The following is a 20,518-nucleotide window of genomic DNA, read 5'->3' as shown; positions in this document are numbered from 1 at the left end:
AAAACGGCTTTTTTTAATTTTTAGAGAATCGTGGTTTTTAGAAATAGTAGGAACAGTCATTTCAGAACATTTACAGAATTGAATATAATTCAATAGTCATCGACTAATTCCGAAAAAGTTGTTGATACGGCTACGGGATCAAGCCGATCTCCGCGTGAATCTTCGAAGCGTTTCCACGAGAGTCGGCTCCACGAAATCGGAAAGGAACTGAATTTTTTGAACAGCCAAGGAGTGTCAACTCGGCAGATACCTGTCGTTACAACAACAACAGAATCTTCGAAAGAAATTGCCAAAACAGGCTCTACGTCACCGGAATTCCGATTTTATTCATATAAAAGCTGTTATTTGGAGCATCTAATAATACGAATCTTCGAAAAACGGGGTCTGTCGATAAGGAAGATTTTCCTGCTTAAAATTATCTAATATCCAACAACCAAAAAGAATTTCAAATAGACGCATACAGGGTAATGTTCGAAGAACAAGTTAAAATTTTAATTTTCGAAAAATGGCGGCTTTCAAAAAAAATGTTTTTTTACACTTCAGATGTCTTAAAATATCGAAATCTTATCAAAAGTTATTCCAGCCGTTTCGGACAACTTTTCCTCACCGATTCTGAAAACTGCGCATCCAGAAAAACGTGTCAAAAGCTTTTGACAAGTCTAACGCTATGAGGACGGACCTGCTGTTATTGTTTTAACGGTTGGGATGACAGTCCTCTCACAGGACGGTTTCTGAGGCTATGAGCTATCTGCCAGTTTATGACGCTAAGTGCTGTGTATTTTACAGATGCCCTGCTGGTGTTCGGCTAGGCTCAGATGGTGTGTGAAGATCGGGATTAGCAAGATCTCAAGTCTTTTCACTTCTAAGGGAATGGAGAGTTATCGGGCGTAAGACGTCCCTAGATTGGCAGGACTCAGTAGAGGGTCCACCCTCCCTACACATCGGGTTGTGAAGGATGGTCCTTTGTGTTTTAGGATCAGTATATTTATTCCTTCTGGTTCACTGGACTTCGATGCCCTTTATTTATTGATGATAATCGGAATTTCTAGCGAAAGTAGCTGGCGCATGTCTTTAAGTCCAAAGTGGCACGACCGTCGAATTTGATTTTGACACGATTATCGTCATGTTTCCTCGGCTCGGGCGGGGATTTGACAGTTTTCCGGCGCGGTCTCAGAAAACCTAACCCTTGGGGGCAGAGATGTGATATCGACTAGCTGGTAAATCTTGTGGATTGTCAGGTGGTTGTTCACCATGATCGTGTGACTGATTATCACATATGGAGTGGTGGTTTAGGCTTCAAAAGGATAGCAGAATTCGATAGGACGAAGCTGTAACGACTGTCTCGCCTGCATTTGAGTGTCGGTTGAAAGGCGCAAATGCGCGACGGCAGCACTTGAAGTCATACTACAACTCTCACCGCTTCACGTAGTAATCGCTCACTGCTTGAAATACAGCAGAAGGGTTTGGCAGAGGTAAAGTCCTGGAGTCACAGGGCCACGCATCAAACTCTCCATACCTATGGCAAGATTCTTATCCGGCCAAGTGCTGTCGACTCAGCAGCATTCCTAAAAATTACTTCACGGCTGTTTTATGCCACAAAAAAAAGAAAAACAAAAAATTATTTTTTTTCTAATATTAGTGAAAAAAGTTCAATTTTTATTTCTTCATTCGATTTTTCACATAAAAAGGACGGATACAATTATCGCTTATAAAACTTGTCTTATAAAAGCTTTTCGTTTGCAAATTGCTTGCTTAACATTTCTTTGTATGTAGTAGTGGGTGTATATGGTATATAAATTACATATACTTTTTACAATGTCAACTTAACGTCGGTTTAATTAGTTATACATAAATATGTATGTATGTATTATGTAAGTTTTATGCAGTTATGTGTTTATAAGACTATGTACGTTACGTAACTTATTGCTACTGTAGATTTCATATTTTTTTTGTTTTCAACAATACAAACTTCAATATAAAAAGGCAGTTAATCGAATAAAATTGATTAACAGTTTATGACTTTAGTACAAAAAATACACTTTTCATTTCAATGATATGCGCTAAGACACTTCAGTAATCGAGATTCGCTGCAAATGCTATTGGAGATATACATATGTATTTAATATCAGCTATTTTTGCTTTGTACATGTGAGATTTTCGGGTTTTTTACTTAACATAGAATAATTATTGGTTTCATTTTCATGCGTTTTAATCATATTTAAGACTAAATGCACTACACTAACACAAACAAAAAGTTTCTAATATATAGTTGATTGGTAGCAAAATTAAAGACGGCGCCACAGTGTTGGACGGAATACGTTTGCTGAGCTCTGCGCTGGCAATTAAGCTGCATCAAAAAAATAAAACTTATATCGACTTGGTAACTCACATATAAATTAGATTCGAGGGTACAATAAGGCTAATTGAGCCAATCTATTTTACACATCTGTCTTTTCTAGCTTAACTATGCATTTACTCATCTATGTATGTAATTTGTGAACACATTAAAAAATAAAATAAAAATACGATTACGGAGAATTTCAAGAATACGTTTCTAAACTAAAATTTTCAGAATTCAAATTATGGAAGTAAAAGAAGTTTAAAGAGAAGGCACAAAAGTGTTTGTTGTGGTATTTTGTTGTTTTCGAATATGGCATATGCGCACTAGGTGAGTAAATGTAGGCAATTCAAAACGATATGCATTCGACTGCGCATCAGATAAATGAATACGCTGAAGAACAGTAGTGACACGGACATTGTGGCGCGCCAGCCCATATTATAAATCGAACAGTAGGGACATTGCGAACTGCCGCACACCTCGCAGATGTTCAGCAAATATGTAGGCAAGGCGTCGAATATGGACTCGTTGAAGCGCTCTGCAAAGCACAAAAAAAAGAAAAACACATTTTAACCGTTAATCAGTATGAAAACAGTATGCTATATAAAACATTTTAGCTTTAGCTTACCAGGCGCATAATAATCATAGACGCGTATGGGCAGGTAGCGCGACATATTCGCCACTGGGTACCAACGTTCGATGGTGAAGTTGACGCAAATGTCTTCCTGGTCGAGCTGTGTGTGTAGTTAAGTAAAACATAATCAATTAATATATCCATAAACTTGTGTCATAGAAAGACTTACGTAGTCAAAGTAGAAGATGACCTTCTGATGCGAATATTTGGCGCGTCGCAAATTGCGCACGCGATTGCTCAGCACATAGTGATCGAGTCGCTGCTGCTGTATCCAATAGCCGGTGGGAATGGCGACATCCAGCACTGCCATGCCAGAACGTTCCGATTCGCGTGTGTTGATCCAACTAAAAAGTGAATTAAAATTTTTGCAGGCTCAAAAGCAAGAAATTTCATTTATGGTCTTACTTTTGACAAGCAATGTAGGATATGTGCGACTGATTTCTGCCGTGGAAAATGGCGCGGGTGTGCAGACCGAAGGCTGGCACTGGCGGTTTGGTTTGGAATTTCTCTATGTCCACGTTGTACTGCACATGCATTTGTAATATCGCATAGCCGGCGCCCTTAGCTTGCACTTTAACTGTTCCCCAAGATTCCGGTATCTGTTATGAAAAGAGGATAATTTAGTTACAAATAAAAAAAAAAAACGGTAACTTTGGCTGCACCGAAGCTAGAATATACTTCTCAAATAAAGAAGTTTCCATATAAGAACTTAATTTAGAACTTTCAGTGTGAATGACAGCTATTTGCTGCCACTGTCCGATAAGAGAAATTTTTAGTCATATCGTAATGCTACCTTAGAAAATAATTAATGTCAAATCTCGTGAAGATATCTCGACATATAAAAATATTTTTCATACAAGAACTTGTTTTGGATAGTTAAGTTTGTATGGCAGTTATATGCTATAGTACTCCGATCTCGAAAATTTCTTACGATATCATAGCGTTGACTTGGAAAACTATCCATGCCAAATTGCATCAAGATACCTCTACAAATAAAAATGTTTTTGATACAAGAACTTAATTTAGTTCATTCAGTTTGTATGACAGCTATATGCTATATTAGTCCGATCTGAAAAATTTCTTCGCATATCGTAATGCTGCCTTAGAAAATAATACATGTAGAATTTCGTGAAGATAACTCGATAAATAAAAATGTTTTCCATATAGAAATTTAATTTTGGTCGTTCATTTTGTATGGCAGCTATATGCTATAGTAGTCCGATCTGAAAAATTTCTTCGAATATCGTAATGTTGCCTTAGAAAATAATACATATAAAATTTCGTGAAGATAACTCGATAAATAAAAGTGTTTTCCATATAAGAACTTAATTTCGAACGTTGGGTTTGTATGGAAACTATATGCTATAGTGGTCCGATCTGATTTTTTTTTTTTGATGCAGTAACGCTTACATATCAAATTTCATGAAGAAGGCACAGATCAAAAAAATATCTATACTTTTCGGGCAATAACGCACCTCAATGGACTGCAGTTGTGCCAAATTTGTATCATCGATGTGGAGTGCTTGTATTTTGCCGCCTTGCGATGAAGCCTCCACCTCAACAGTCAACGATGACACTTCACGTATACGCGAATGCACGGTGTACTCGACCAGCGCACGCAAAGCTGCACTCGTATCTTGTGTGGACGCCCAGCCGCCATCGTTGAGACGTTGAGCATTCAACCAGCGCACGATCGGATCCACTATGAATTCACGCCGCGATACATAAACCAACAAAGCATACGCTGTCGTTTCGATATTCAAAGCGTCAAACTCGTACGGTAGGCGGGGCAGTGAGAACCATTTTTGATTTTCCAATTTCTTTGGCGGTTGCGGCACCTCTTTGCTACCCCAGTACATGAAATCGCCGATCACGCGTGCATGTCGCCGCAGTATGGAAAATACATGCTCGGCCATTGGTGATTTGCAGAGTAACAACGCATATGCGGTTATAGCTACGTCATATGGTTCCTCAGTGTCTTCCAAAAATTGCATGTTACGCTCGATCCACGATATGGCGCGTTGTTGGGCCAGAGCAACGCGTGCCCCCAACGAACCAGAAAGATCTTTAACCGAAGCCAATGTGATTAGCACATGCGATGTTAGTGTGATATTGCGATTTTGTAGGCTGGTATTATTGGCGAAATTCGTGCGATTCATTTTGCGATCGGGCAACCAGGTGACTTCGTAGAAAGCGCCTTCCGGTGTTTGATGTTGCAACAGCCAGCGCATATTTTTATCAATAATCGTCGAATCAATCCAAATAAAGTTTTCCCATTCATAGAATGAAGCTTCCTGTTGATGGAATTAAACAAATAGTTGCAATTCAGTTATTTACATAAAATATATGTAGGTAGATAGACAATAAAGCGATAATGACACTCACCTGGAACACGCGCACGCAGTACGCTGTTAACCATACCGAAGATGCCGAGTTGTTCCAATCTGAACGGAAAAGCGAGAAAGAACCGTCCGCACGCATGAAACTCAACTGTCGCTGATAGGCGATATTCATGTGATAGAAAGCGTGTTTCTCCGTCGTTTTGTTGCGTTGATTAATCAAACGCATGTACATGATAGTGTACAGATTGGCCGCGAACGAGAAGGCGTTCTGTTCCGCAGATTCCATTGGTAAGTAAAGCAGCGAGGTTGCATTTACCGGCATTGTGGGGAAAATCGGACCCACCACATCGCCCACAACCGATATACGTGCACGATTGGAGCCGTAAACAAAGTAACGGTCGACTTGATAAGGAATTTCCGGCGTTTGTGTTATGTTCACATGCATATATTCCAGCACATAGGCGCGATTCGATAGATCAAGCAGTATGGATTGATGACGGTACTGAGGCAAGCCGTCCGATTCGACATGAAGACGACGTGTAATGGTATCAGTGCCGAGCAGCGTGGCAACATGCAATGTTACATCAACGTCGCCCAATTTCTGCGGCACCACCGGTACATAGACTATGGTAGTGCCCTGTGCTTCCAAATAGATAAAGAATTGGTGCTCGCCAAATGATGTGCGTGGATTGTAGGAACGCACTATGCCGTTTTCTTCAACATGTACAAACTTGTAGTCTTTGCTGCCATGCAACACTACAGTCGCTTCAATGGGTGTGGTCATGTAATTGAAGACTGTCACACGTATGCCAACCTGTTCGCCTTGCCTGCAATGTTCGGGCATCTCGACGTTGATAAAGAACGGCTGCACGCCCACATATTCGATTGCTTTATTCAACATGCCGAAACCTTTGGATGGACTTACACTGAATGCGCTCACCATCCAGTAGGCTGGCCGATCTGGCACCTCAACATTAAAGATGTAACGACCATGTGGACCAATATTTACATCCTTCCATAACCAAACATTTTCATAGTGCCGCAAAATGCGATTAAAGCGATATTTGCGATAATTTAAAAGCTCGGTGTCATTGCGCACGCGACAGCCGATTTCATCGGTGCCGTCGTCACAGTCGAGCAAACCGTCACATTGCTTATTCAGCGGATAGCAACGTCCTGAAAGGCATTCGCCATAGCCGAGTGTGCGATTACAGGTGTCGAAACGACGTGGTACATAGCCATCGGTAAATACGATTAGGCCGCTGTAGGCAAAGGTGCGATTCGCGTCAATACCGAACGAGGAGGCGGGGAAGTAAACAAGCTCATCGGGTGTGCCCGCATGTGTATGCCAGACATGTTTGTAAGTGCCATTGGTTTGCTCATCGAATGAAGACATTTTCGTAACTATTTTGGCATAGGTCAACTCGTTGCCGGCTTGCATTGTGTAAAAAGCGCTGTCGATGCCTGAAAGGCCAACATATGAACCGGGTTCACCGAATATGGCCACCTCCACTTTTTCACCAGTTCGCGCCTTACGATTGTTGATGTACACGGTGAAATTATTACGAGATATGCCGTTAACTGGGAACGTGAGCGAGTCTGCAACTATTTGCCCGGCAAGTGTAATCTTCCAAACAACAATTGTAGCCATGGGCGCCATCTCGGCGCTCAATACAACCGCAATGGTGCGTATACCCTCGGTTATTGTTTCACGATCATTCATTAGGATCACACCCTTCGACATAATCAGATAGTTAAAGTCTTCCAGATAGAAATTCGTGCGTATGTGGAATATGATATATTCTCCAACGACAGGCGTGTCTGTGCTCGTAGAAACTTTGATATGTTGATTCCGAGGTGAATAGTGTGAGACCATGAGAAGTTCTGTTTGTGCACGTTCTCCACGGGGATCAACAAAACTTGCCTGTAATCGCATACGTTCCACACCATTTAGAAAATCACGTGACTGTGGGCGATCATCCAGTTGTAAATCGTTGCGTATATCCACTTTCACCGCCCAAATGCCTGGGCTAGAGGCAGACATTTGTAGACGCGTGGCAGGCCAATCGCGTCGACCGCCGCTTTTGCTTTCTACAAACCCGGTCACATCCATAACGGCTGCTCTCAGCAAGTTCTCATCAATTGGTGAACCATCATGATATTCCACAGCCAAATATGCGGTGAACGGCATAGCTGGTTTGAAAACCTGTGGAGACTCGCCTAAAAAGGCCACACGTATGCTGGAATTATAGATGCGAGCAATGGCGTAACCCGATATCACTTCATCATAGAATTTCTCGCCAACTGTAGCTGTGATCAATACTTCCATACCTGTATTGTGAAAATAAAAACGAGACATTGTAATGGAGTGCAATTTCAAAAAAAAAAGTGAATGTGAATGTGAAAATGAAAATCATCTCACCCGCCAAATTGGGTACCAAAACCTCCAATTCACGTATAGGCCACTTGAAGTCGAATGTTCCATTAAAATAACGCAAAAACGGTAAAGTTTTCCTATAACTATTAGTCCACGAGTCATATGTCTCCGCCACGTCCGGCTTGCGCACCCAGAACGGCCACTCCTCCTCAAATTCATAGTGACGTTCAACCACATATTGATTGCGATAGAGCATATCCTGATTACGATTAACATCCTCCGGTGTCGGTACTGGACTATATTGATTATAATACATTTGTTGTTGGTGTTGTATGTGTCGTGCAGCTTCCTCGGTGGGCGAACGACCCAGACGGAACTTTTCATTCAAAACCTGATTACTGAAGTAGCCTATAGGTCGAATAGTAGCTTTCAACGTAAGATTGCCACGGACTGGATGACCGCTAGTGAAATTGGCCATAACACGTCCGTGTATAAAGGGATCGGTGGTGAAGAAAAATGCCGGCATTGTCACATTAACTTCAAATCGGGTCTGATAATATTCTTCCACACTGAAATGTCCTTCTTCCACCTGTCCTTGTGCAATAACACGTACGGTCCACTCACCGAAAGTCGGCTGATCAGAAAGTTTGTACTCCAAAGAAACAGAGCCAAGATTTGATTGACTGTAACATAGAAAAAAAAAAAAATTATTATAAATTCAATTTTAAATTTGAATATTTTTTGTACCGTGATATCCAGCGTCGCACAATATGTCTGTTTGGATCCATCATGTAAACATCAACTGCACTATCGAAACCTTTCAACTCGGTAGTAATCGGTATTGTACGGAAACGCACCGTTTCGCCTTGCATGTATAACGGTTTATCAGTTTGTATGAATATACTCATCGAGCGCTGTGAGAAGTCCAAGCGTGTTTCATTCAGGAATGCCAGACCACCAAAAATGTCCTGGTAAAAGCCCTCTACTCGCAGCTTGTATTCTCCAGCCACGCTAGTTGGTGGCACACGCATAAGCATGGTCTCAGGCACGCCCACTTTCACATCCTTGGAATCGCCACTTATTTGCACACCATCGCACGAAATACTAGCATGCACCGTAACTGGGTACTGAGCACGCAATATAGATACGGCCACTTTATAGATAAGACCGGGTCGTACCATACGCGATGATACAATGAAATAAGTTGGCTCTCGTGAGTGGAAAGATTCAAGGAAAGTGGCCTTAACATTGTATGACGTTTTACCACGGCCGAAATTCAAGTCTTCATCAGTGCCGTAGCTGGTGTTTGGACGCTCATCATTTGGCAAATCATTGAAGTTATCTGTGCGGTAACGAGTATTTGTATTTGTATTTGTATTTTGATTGAGATTAGGGTTATAAGCATCAGTATTGAAGCGTTGATTCGCATCGTCGTAGCCTTGAGAACCTGGGAAGGAATTTTGTGGATTGTTTTGGTTGAAAGTCTGTGATTGCTGTTGTTGTTGTGTGTTGTAATAAGTATCCTGCTGCGCAGCGACTGTGCTTGAATTCCACAAAAGCGTAAGAAGCACAGCCGTAAAGACACATTGTTTAAGTGGCGGCAAAAAGTACATGTCGCATAGCGATATCCCTTTGGGACTCATTGAGATTTCTCTATAGTTTTCTGCAAGTGAAAGAATTAGGATTATAAATTAAGTTTAATAATATTATGTCTGAACGGTTATACGCCACTCACTTATGTGAATAACTTAGGACGACTAAAAAATAATTTTAAATATTTAGTGTAGTGCAAGCGTACAAATCGTACTGCACTGTGTCATACATATGAACATGTTCAAAAACGACATGCACAGTGGAGCACAAACATGTGAACAGTAAAAAAAAATACATTTCGCACAAACGAAATATAATGTTAATTTCAGCCAATACAAACATTTTTTAATAAACAATATCATTTAAACTTAGTAAAAAAAAAATAAATAAAGAACAATGAACGTTCAGTTAACATGAAATTCGAGTTTTTGAGTTTTTTAAATAAAATAAACACTCAGTAAATAAACAGAACAAGTTTACTAAATGATTTGCTGTTTCCGAAACACTGCGTGGTATAGCCTCAAATCTAACACACTCTAAAATTAGTGCGTGTCGATGCCAAAATCTCTATAGGCTGATGCGTGTTAGGCGCGTTGATACGAACAACTGGATGCCTTTGGATAATAGCTGTGTTTCCCCGCTGTAAAAAAAAAAACCTATTGGGAAATCAGAACATTTTGTGTATTTATAGAGTTCATTTCAGCGGACGGAAAGTCAATGGACTAATGATTTACGTAATATAGGCTTTAAGAATTGCGAAAGCGCAACCACAACAATAGTGATTGATTAATATAAATACATAAATATTGCATATGTTCTGTGTATTTATTCTGTCAGACGTTGTATAAAAGCGGATAATCAAACTTGCATGTAGACCAAACAATCAAATTTTATTTTGAGAAGTAATAAAACATGTAAGTGTGCCTGCTATTTTTTGATTTATACATAAACTATTAATCAATTATTTTGTTATTTTTTCATGAACGACCTAATTTGTTAGTTTTGGGGTTATCGATTGATACTTTTAGGGTTATCAATTTAGTATATCAAGTTACAGTTCACAATTTCCAATAAATGTAAACCGAAATGCAGATGCAAATGATTTTTTTTTTTTGGATAGCGGTGTTAGGTAACTTTTGAAAGCCGACGGATTAAATTTCAAAATAATGCGGCTGCAGCCACTATCTATTACAATACGGATGTTGTTTACGCACCACTACATTCATACACATATAGCTACATGCCTACAATGATTATCAGATGCATTTCATGTGCTCTATGACACTTGACTAGCTATCTCAGCTAGTTGGAGTGTTGCAATAGTTACACATGCAACCAAAATTACTGCATGGCAAACAGAAACTGCTGTCGCGTGCGCATTGAAGCGATCGCTGTGGATATATAATATACTGCATATTTGCAATATATAGTAAGAACTTACTGCTTCCTACTATTTACATAAATTCATTCAATATTTATTTTTGTAGCACCTACCGCTATTCATACATACATATAAAGTGCATACTTTTCACCCCTTTTATATGAATCATAATATGAATTAATTAATGAAGGGCGCACGTCCAGGGGCCAAAGCGTAATGACCAAACTGGTTGGCTGGTAGGTGAAGTGGAAATGTAATTTGCAAACCTTTTCATTTTAATATTCGAATTAACTAAGGGGATAATGTAAAAAATATGGGTATATGTACATAAAAGATATGTACACAAACCGAAGCCATGAATTGTCAATATAATTCCACGAATTTCCCTATGGTGGTGGTGATCACTGACACCTGCTACCACTTTTGCAGCATTCCTTTTCAGCTTTTCAAATTTTTTTCATTAGAATTAGACGATTTTTCATAAATATCTCATTGAATTTCAATGTTTCAAATATAATAACAAATTTCAATTTTGGTCAACGCCCATGTGCCAACAACAAAGCTTTCAATTACAATAGCACTAACCAAAGGTATTTGTCAAGCCTGTCTTCGCCCGGGCGTTGTCAACAGCAATGGTTTTTAACTTAATTGCACTTACCTTATAGTAATATATCCGTTAATTTAATAAGGTAATTACTTTCCCCACATTATTTGTAAACGAATTAATAACTAATATAAACCAAATTAATCGTAAAACAAATCAAAAATAACACACATTAAATTCACAACGAACTACGGTGATGACAAACTAATGAATGCTATTTTCCCTCCCCCAACACAATCTAGTACAAATTTATCAGTCTACTACATAAACAGTGTTGCCATTATCCACATTTATTTTGATTAAAACAGGTGGAATGCCTCAATGCCCAATTGGTATTCATTGCTCTCCAAACATGAGATTTCCGAAAAGAGTATTTCTTTTATATATTTTCTATAGTTTATCCAGGACTTGTAACTGAGCGCTTATTAAATGTAGTATTTTAACAGCAAATCTCTAAAATAAAAATATCATATAATTTGCTATCATAATGTCGTTCACTCGCTCAAATATCAGATTTATTTAAAATATTTTGCAAACACAATTCTAAGTTGATTTCTTTATCAATTGTTGCTGATATTCCAAAATGACATTTGATATGGCTTGATAAAGGAAATTTGTTTATTACAGGTTCTTGAAGACTTATTTGAATTAGTAGCAACTCTTTAATGAACAGTGTTGCCGTCACTTCGGTTATTTACATCAGTACTCGTTACACAAAATCCAGACGATTCACTGCAATCGGTATATGGTTGATTTTGACAGTTAAATTATTACAACCCTGCGCACATCTAAGGTCACTCGCTGACTGAAGTGCGAGCGAAGTGAAAAATTCATCATCAATGGAAGAATAGAAGAAAATAAAATTCTGTATTCTGTGCTTAGGTAAATTCATAAAATAATTATAAAGTGCGAGGTGTATTGACGACGAATAGTTTGCCATAATGCAATAATTATGAACAACAGCGGGAAAATAAGAGTGCAGTGATGAGTTTAAGAAAAAAATGTGAAAAAATTTCTCGACGAGAAAAAATCGAAAAGTGAAAAGGCGAAGTGAATTGGAATTGAACGTGGATAGAAAAAAGAGGAACGTGGAAGGAAGGAAGCATTCGTAAAAAAGGATAAAGAGTAAGGTGAACGCATGAAAATGGCTATGAAATAAAATCGTATTGAACAGGAGAGGATTAAGTAAAATTTGAATCGGATGATGAACAAGAAAATGAAATTTCTATGAAGAAAGAACCACTACCATTCTGCAAATCCTCTTCTACCACCACAATCCACACTATACACTCTAGTACTCATACACCTGTACTAACCATACTACGAAAAATACCAACACAAAACGGAAAATCTGCTAAAGCAGGAAAACATAAGGGAACGGCAAAGAATTTCGTCATTGCCGTCCGTGGCCATCGGAGGAATTTTTTGCCCGTTCTCGTGTATCATCATTTTTCGTTTTCATCGTGGGGTTTGTGCCATTTTCCTTCGAAAGAAAAAAATCATTTCGTATGTTGTTCTTAACTTAGTTGCTGTTGTTGTACGATTATTGCATAAATGAGAATTGGGCATATCCCGTAAGGTAAAACAGAGTGTTTGTGCATGTGTTTGTATATTTGGTATTTGGTTTACTACATCCGACACATAAGATTGAAAGTAAGGTGGAGCTGATCTGTAAATTTTTAGGTGCTCCCCTTAATGGCCAAAGTTGACCGCTATGGTTCTTTGCAAACGCTGCGTCCATAAACTAGCCCGGAGCACCTCGATTCTATTTTTGTTTTTGCCTGCGAGTTTAGTGAACAATTGGTTGTTCACAATTCGTTTTTTTATTCTCCAAAGAAATAAAATACAATATAGGTGAAGAAAATGCAACTAAAATATGAGTGTAAAAGTTCGGTACAAAAATTGATCAATAGAAAGATTGAAGCATCATCACCGATTTCTTCGCTACCAATGACTAGCTCTTTTGAGACGTTAACTCGTGATTTGATTCACCGTTTAGTAATAGCGAACCAGCTCATGCACACGCAAAATTTACTTGACACCCAAACACGTATAAAATGCATGCATACATACATAAACATTTAATACATAGTAACATATTGGCATCCGTCATCATCGCCTCACCCACAAATGCTGTCATTTGTGGCGCTCCTAGCTCGCCTGCATTTGTTTCTACTTTTATTACTTTTTATTGGAATGCAGTTTAATCTTGCATAGAAATGTGTATAGAAAATGTAGTGCATTGTCGGAGGCTGAATGGCTGGCTGACTTCATTTAAGCATTAAGCTTGGTGATGGTACAACCTATTGTAGCATTGCAACATTGTATTAGTTGAGCTATGCCAAAGTACCAAGGAGCCAACAGCTAACCTCATCTCTTATTGTTTCATCTCATTTTTCGCTTCAATCGCGTTGTCGTCAGTAGTTTACACTCGTGTCCAGCAAAAATAACGTCATCCATCTCGTATTCAGCAGTCATCAGTACAATGTAATGTGCCGAATGAGTGTATTGGTATATACTATATATACTTATGTATGTATGTCACGTATGTGTCAATATGTGTTATTAGTCAGTGTTTTGAAGTTTTGTCATCAACAAATCATGGATTATTTTTGAAAACGAACGTTTGTGCTTTCGGAGTGAGTTTAATGTGATAAAATCCGGTTTAAATTTTGGGTACTTGTATGCTGTGCGATTGAAATTCCAATATTTTAAACAACAACGGTACATTCGTATTGTACATAGCAATCCCTGCCTTACAATTTTCAATGAAGTGGACTTTATAATATAGAGAACCAAACGTTACTATACGCTATGTAAAAAAATAATCTGATAACGGTTTTGTGGAACCAGAAATTATTTCCTCTGTTATTTTTAGATATTCCGTTATATCAATTACACTAAAATCAATGTTATTATTGAAAGTTATTTTCAAAGTAGTGCAAAGTTCTACCGTGTTAATTTCACAGTAAAATAAATAAAAAACCAATCATGTAGTACGTATACAAGCTTTCCCTTAAACAATCATGAGCTGGGGATAAAATCACTTACTCAAACATAGACAACTCTCTGAAGAATGAATGCAAATAAGTATGTGATGTTAGTTCAACGGCACTGACCGTAAATTTTCGCGCACCGAATTAAAGTTTGCCATACATGAAACATTCTTGGCGCCGACGCCTTTCGTCGTTATTGTCTACATCAGACACATGTATATATGGAGTTTGGAATAGGTGTACACGTGCCTGTTTATTGCGTTAAGGTTTATTCCAAAGTAGTATACGTTGTTGCTATAGTATGTGGTGACCGGTCAACGAGTTATTTATTCTTATATGTGCTGTCATATAAAAGCGACAAATTTCTCATTTCGATTTTAATTACGTTGCCGGTGATAATGTAACAGCTTTGTAAGGATCCGAACTGATAATCAATTGAAACAAACAAACGTCGCAGAGACAACTTGCATGGTATTTGTTTATTTAACTATATACCTACAAATTAATTAAAGAAATAAATTTTGTAGTTAACTAAATTTAGATAATAACGGTGTTTAACAGAGTAGAGTAAAAACACATATTTAAGACAAATATGTAAATACCGCACTGCGCAGCTCTGGCTATAATGACAAAGTTCTGGCATTTCTCTCGCTTTCCATCAGCCGATCCCCAATGAGTACATTGCGGATTATTTGCTCTTTACCTTGCTTGTTCGCTTTTCTGTGTTCTACCTTTGGTGCTCGCTAATCACTTGCAAGTCCGAGCTCGTGGCCTTTACGCCAGCCACTGCTAGCAGCTAGTGGCAACATGTGAGTATCGATGGCTGCTCACTACATAGCGTTTTTGGTCTTGATTAGTCGCTTTTTTGTGGTCGTTCGCGAATGTTGTTCTCGCAGCCGCTACCGTCATTGTCACCGCTGCAATTAGTTTTGGTTTCAGTTAGTCATCGTGTCGCGACGTTATTTCTGTTTTTATAAAAATTTCTAGTTAGTGTAATATAAAATTTCTTGTAACATACTATATTTACCGATAAAACAATCAAAGCTTTATTTATCGTCATTCCATTTGCGTTATCGCCTCGCCGTCTTGTTTAAATAATCGACATAGAGGTATTTTTATTGGGTTACTAGTTGTAATTTTCATTGTCGTTGCTGATTTCGATTCCTTGTTGTCGTGTAGCGATTTTCAATTTGTGAAAACATTTTGTCAGTACTGTGCTCGTCATTGTCGTGTCCGCCTGCTTTTTCGCTTATACTGGTACGGTTTCGTTTACTCGTGCTTCCAAAAGCAAAAAACTACATGCGTGCATACATACGATATATGTATAAATATATATACAAATTTAAATAAAAAAATTGAAATATGCCTATGTAGCGTACGAAATCAGTGTGAACTGTGTAATCCAAGCAAAATTATAACATACAGTGCGTGCATATTAGCCTCTAGAGAGCTTTCACCTCGCGTTTCCACTCAACGCGCCATTTTTTCTTTCGTTCTGTACCTTAAGGTGACTGATGGTCAACAAATAGTGTCTGCGCCTTTCCATTCACATTGTTTCTGTTTGTTATTTTGCGATCATACCGTGCATTTTGCCATCTGTCTGCTTGTTCGACATTTTAGGCGGATTTTGGCATTAAATGTACGATCTGTTGGTCATCCAGTGTTACTGTAATATATTGATTTGGTTGATAAAGCGATAGGAAGAATGTACGAAATGATGAAGACAATATACATACATATACTTACATATATATGGATGTAATTCCAATCGTGAAATTTTAAATAAAAATTATAAAATCTACAGGACCCGAAAAAATACATCCTTATTTATGAACTCTACGCGACTGGAGAAAAACAAATGCTTCTTTATAGCAGTATCATCACTGCCGTTAAAATACGGCGCTATTTTGGCAGTATATGGTGGTTTATTTTTCTATTTTTGAATATTACCGGCCATCTTAAGTTCGTTCACTAAATATTTCGATTCTAAGATTTCCCCAAAGGATATTAAATCATTAACTATAATGAAATATATGTATATTATATATCACACACACACACATGAAAAGAAAATAGGAAATTGAGTATTTTTAAATGAATATAAAATGTTTCTTTTAAATAATATGCGCATTGTCTTTAGAGCAAAGGTTAAACATTTCATGTGTTCTTCTTTTCTTTCTTTCAATTCTTTCGCGCCCTGACATTACTGTCATCATTGGCGACAAACGCCTACATATCTATATTGTATATATCTTGACCGATCGTCGTCATTCCCGCTGTTGCTGTTGCTGTTGCCGTCGTCCTCGTCATTGCCGTCACTATTCGATTAACGATTCTTTGTTCTCACGAAATGCATTATTTGTTCTCTTTCAAATGCATTTATGTACAAATGCAGCTCGTTAAATTGCGACGACGATTTTTACGAAGACGACGATCAACTTTGGATTAAATATAGCAAATTAAGCGTTAATGTAATGCATCAATACAACGGTTAACCAACGTTTGATAACAAAATTAAAGCAAATACACGAAAGAGTTAAAAATTTAATCACATAAAAATTAAATAAAAGAAATTGAAATTTAGAATTATATGCATCGTAGCAAGAAAATTAAAGCTGATAGTTAATTAAACTTACAATACAGGTCATCACTAATGCAAGAAAAGTAAATAACACCGATTATCTTACGACTATATAGCAACAACAGCAACAACATAAACAAGAAGATTATCTCGACAACTTTTAGCAAGAGTCAAAACAATAATTAAATTAAACAACAACAAAAATAAAAAAAAAATCACAAAAATCACCAACAGACGTGGCAGCAATATTTTCTAAAACAAAAAGAATAACGAGCAAATCACAACAGCAACATAAACATCAACACCAGCTGCAGCAAGCAACCAATCAACATCAACAATAGTAGTTTAAAAGAATTGTAAAAATCACAATTGTTATAATTACAATAATAAGCGCAAAAGTACAAACCACGGATCAATACCAAAGATGGAGGCGAAATTCTTGGCAAGCGTTATTTCATTCCTCTCGATATTTTTAGCGATTTATGCTGGTGAGTACTGTTTGTCAAATTTACATACTATTTAACCAATTAATTTGCATATAAAAAATATTGTTATTTTTATTTCAACAAAAAATACGTTTATAAATATTTTATTGGTATATGTTTTTTTATCTGTACAATATTTTAACATGTCTATATATTTTGACTATCCTTACTGTATACAAGTAAATACATACCTACTATATTTAATATATTACTATTATTATTTAAGTACAACAAATTTACAAAAGTAATACTACATAGCAAATTGTCTTTAACCAAATACTTTTCAACACAACACAACTGTAAAGTGCAATAAGAAATAACACAACCACAATAAAAGTACAACCAATATACAGAACAGTTTCTATGTTTTACAGTATCCCTTTCTCTCAATCTCTCTATTTGTCTGTCGCATTTCTTATGTGTTCACCTTGTTTCTTGTTTTTTTGTTATCTTTTTTAGTTTATTTTTTTTATTAACTGAGTGTTTCCTAGTTCCATTACATGTCTACATTTCCTTGAATTTTCTGTTTTTATTTTGTATACAGTTTGTCTCATTGTTGTGTACAATTACATACGTGTATATATGTATGTCGTATTTACATACAATTATTCGTTTTAAATATACCGTAATTTTATTTTAATTTTAATTTCAGTTTCACTTTCATTTGCACTTTCCCTAAACGTTTTAATACTCAAGTGTATTCGCCTGTGTCAATGCGCACAAAGCGACAAAGACGAAAGCACGAAGACACTTGTTTTATCACCTAACCTTACATTACCGTTATATGTCATCTTATTTCAATCACTTTCAATGTTAGTTGCTCGTCACCAATTGTTCGCGTTTCAACTGTCAAGCCATGTTTACAATTCTAAATATTGCATTCATATTGACAAATGCTCATATACAGTTATGAAATTCCAGTTGCAGGCGAAATAAATTAATTTGAGGTTAATTCGTGTGAAAGCGGACATGTTTTTATGCATTTTTTGTGACGACACAGTTAAATTCTTTCTTATTGAAAGCAGAAGTACATTCAAGTATGACTTTCTTAGAATGTTTAGAATTTTCAAGAAGAAATATTAAAAAATTGGGTGATAGTAGCAATTATTCAATCGTGTTTTGCTGAAAAATAGAATTCCGGTGCCCTCCATAACTTGATTCCGGACCAACCGAAACAAAAAAAATAAAGATTTATTTGTTAGTTTTCTAGATTTCCATAGATAACGCCGTGAGATCTTTTCGAAAATCGAATTTTTCAATTTTTTTTTGGAACATTTTAGTGGGGAATCGATTTTTTGCGAAAAGATTTAAAAATTTCAGTGAAATGGTTCCAGTAAGAACCTAAGAAATTTTGAGTATCGTTTTGACAGTTTCTAGAAAATCTTCGCTTTAATGAATACCCCTTAAAGTATTGAACACTAAAAAAATCCGATCGCGTTCAGGTACAAATTTGAAACAATATTCTTTAAATATCCAATTAAAAAAAATATTTAAATACATTTTTTTTGTAAATTTCAATATATTTCCAATCTGTTTAACTATAATAAAATACAAAATAAAATTTTTTTAAGCCTTACTGCCCCCATCCTTAATGAGCTACATACATGTTTACATAAATAATGGCAAGGAATATCAAAAATTATTATTTTATATTTAGTTTTTTAAATATTAGTTAAATATTATTTTCATTAGTTTTATATATTTAAGTATAATGTGTTATTTATGTTTATTGTTTTATATATATTTTTTTTAATTTTATATTTAATTTTTTCTTTCTTTATTTTTATTTTTTAATTCTAGTTAAATATACTTTTAATTAATTTCTATATTTAAGTATAATTTATTGTTTATGTATGTTAAATATTTATTTATTTTTATGTACAAATCCCAAAACCTTATGTAGTCTTATTCTCCTCGCATTAGTTTTTGTCTTGTTAACGGTTCTTTCTGCATTTCATTTGTTCGTTGCATTGCATTTGGCCATTTTCTCATTCAATCAGTTTTAGAATTATTTCAAATATTTACATTACATCTTCCACACGCACAAAAAAGGTAATTACACAGTGTTTACAAACATACGTACGCACATGCCATTATGTCAGTTTTGCAATCGCATACGTATTTTAGTTCATAAAGCAATGAGTGCATTGGATTTTTTACTTTATGTACAATACATTTCATTTGTTATTCCACACGCATACGCACATATGTATGTATGTATGACCATATAGATATATATTATATGTATGTAGCTATATATATTTAAGTGTTTCTTGCGTTGAAGGTGCATAAAAATGTTTTATGTTTGATTTTCTGTTTTGTAAATCACAAGAAATTTGTTTTAAACCAATTTTCATTGTGTGCGCTTGGTATATTATACTATACATACATAACTAGTATATAAATATTTTAAAATTTATATTCATAACGTCTGCAGTACACAAACAATTGCATGCATACATACATACAAGTATGTATAGCAACTTGAAAGTCTGTATGTATACTTGTGAATTTTTGTGCACATTCATATATGAAATTTCACGGCATTTGCGATTTTTTTTTCGTTTTTCTTTTAGTTTAATTTTATTTCACTTTATTTCATTTGTTTTTTTTTTTTTTTGGTTTTTTGACTGGCTGTCTTTATGGTATAAAAATAAATCGCGTTTCTAGACAACCAACGACGTCAAAACAATCGTGTGAATAAATATAATATAATTCGAATGTGCTATATATTTTATGTGAGTGTGTGAGTAGTGTCGAAAAATTTGCCAGACATACCAAAGATTCGTATGCTCCTTTTTCGTTTCGGTTTTTTTCCAATGTCTGGGACATTTTTCGAATATATTCATATAATATTTCGAGTTTCGCCACTTTTCTAGAGCTACACACATAGCTACATATACACATATTACAGCGTGATCTTGAAGACAGCAGCGCATAATTATTTTTATTTGCGGGCTGCGAAAGCCATATCTAATAAGTTATAAGATGCGTTTCCTTAGCGATAGAATCTCAAAAATTTTCTCTGTTATACAATGCTAACGGTAGAGAATATAAAATTCAAATATTATTGTGATTTAAGAGTTATTCAGCCCATTGCCGTCATGTAAGCTATTCAATTATATGTGATTTGTTGACTGGCAATTACAAGATCACAGCTGGCGCTTTGGTGCTTGTGCCGCATACA

The 20,518-nt window shown here is 36.4% G+C and overlaps 1 protein-coding gene across 1 annotated transcript; it reads right to left on the bottom strand.

The window, feature by feature from the left end:
- Positions 1 to 1,618: 1,618 nt before the first annotated feature.
- On the bottom strand, positions 1,619 to 11,494 carry LOC105231128 (CD109 antigen). The gene is made up of 9 exons (XM_011212253.4): positions 11,324 to 11,494; positions 8,439 to 9,354; positions 7,737 to 8,374; positions 5,358 to 7,645; positions 4,448 to 5,266; positions 3,378 to 3,571; positions 3,142 to 3,316; positions 2,967 to 3,072; positions 1,619 to 2,876 (listed from the first exon to the last, which is right to left on the bottom strand). Exons 2-9 carry the CDS (start codon positions 9,332 to 9,334, stop codon positions 2,665 to 2,667), a joined length of 5,328 nt encoding a protein of 1,775 aa, XP_011210555.2. The 5' UTR covers positions 9,335 to 9,354; positions 11,324 to 11,494; the 3' UTR covers positions 1,619 to 2,664.
- Positions 11,495 to 20,518: the final 9,024 nt, after the last annotated feature.

Source organism: Bactrocera dorsalis, chromosome 1 (assembly GCF_023373825.1).
Source record: "Bactrocera dorsalis isolate Fly_Bdor chromosome 1, ASM2337382v1, whole genome shotgun sequence".
Taxonomy (NCBI): domain Eukaryota; kingdom Metazoa; phylum Arthropoda; class Insecta; order Diptera; family Tephritidae; genus Bactrocera; species Bactrocera dorsalis.
Note: the sequence above shows the minus strand (reverse complement) of the source record. Positions and strands in the feature narration are given on the sequence as shown.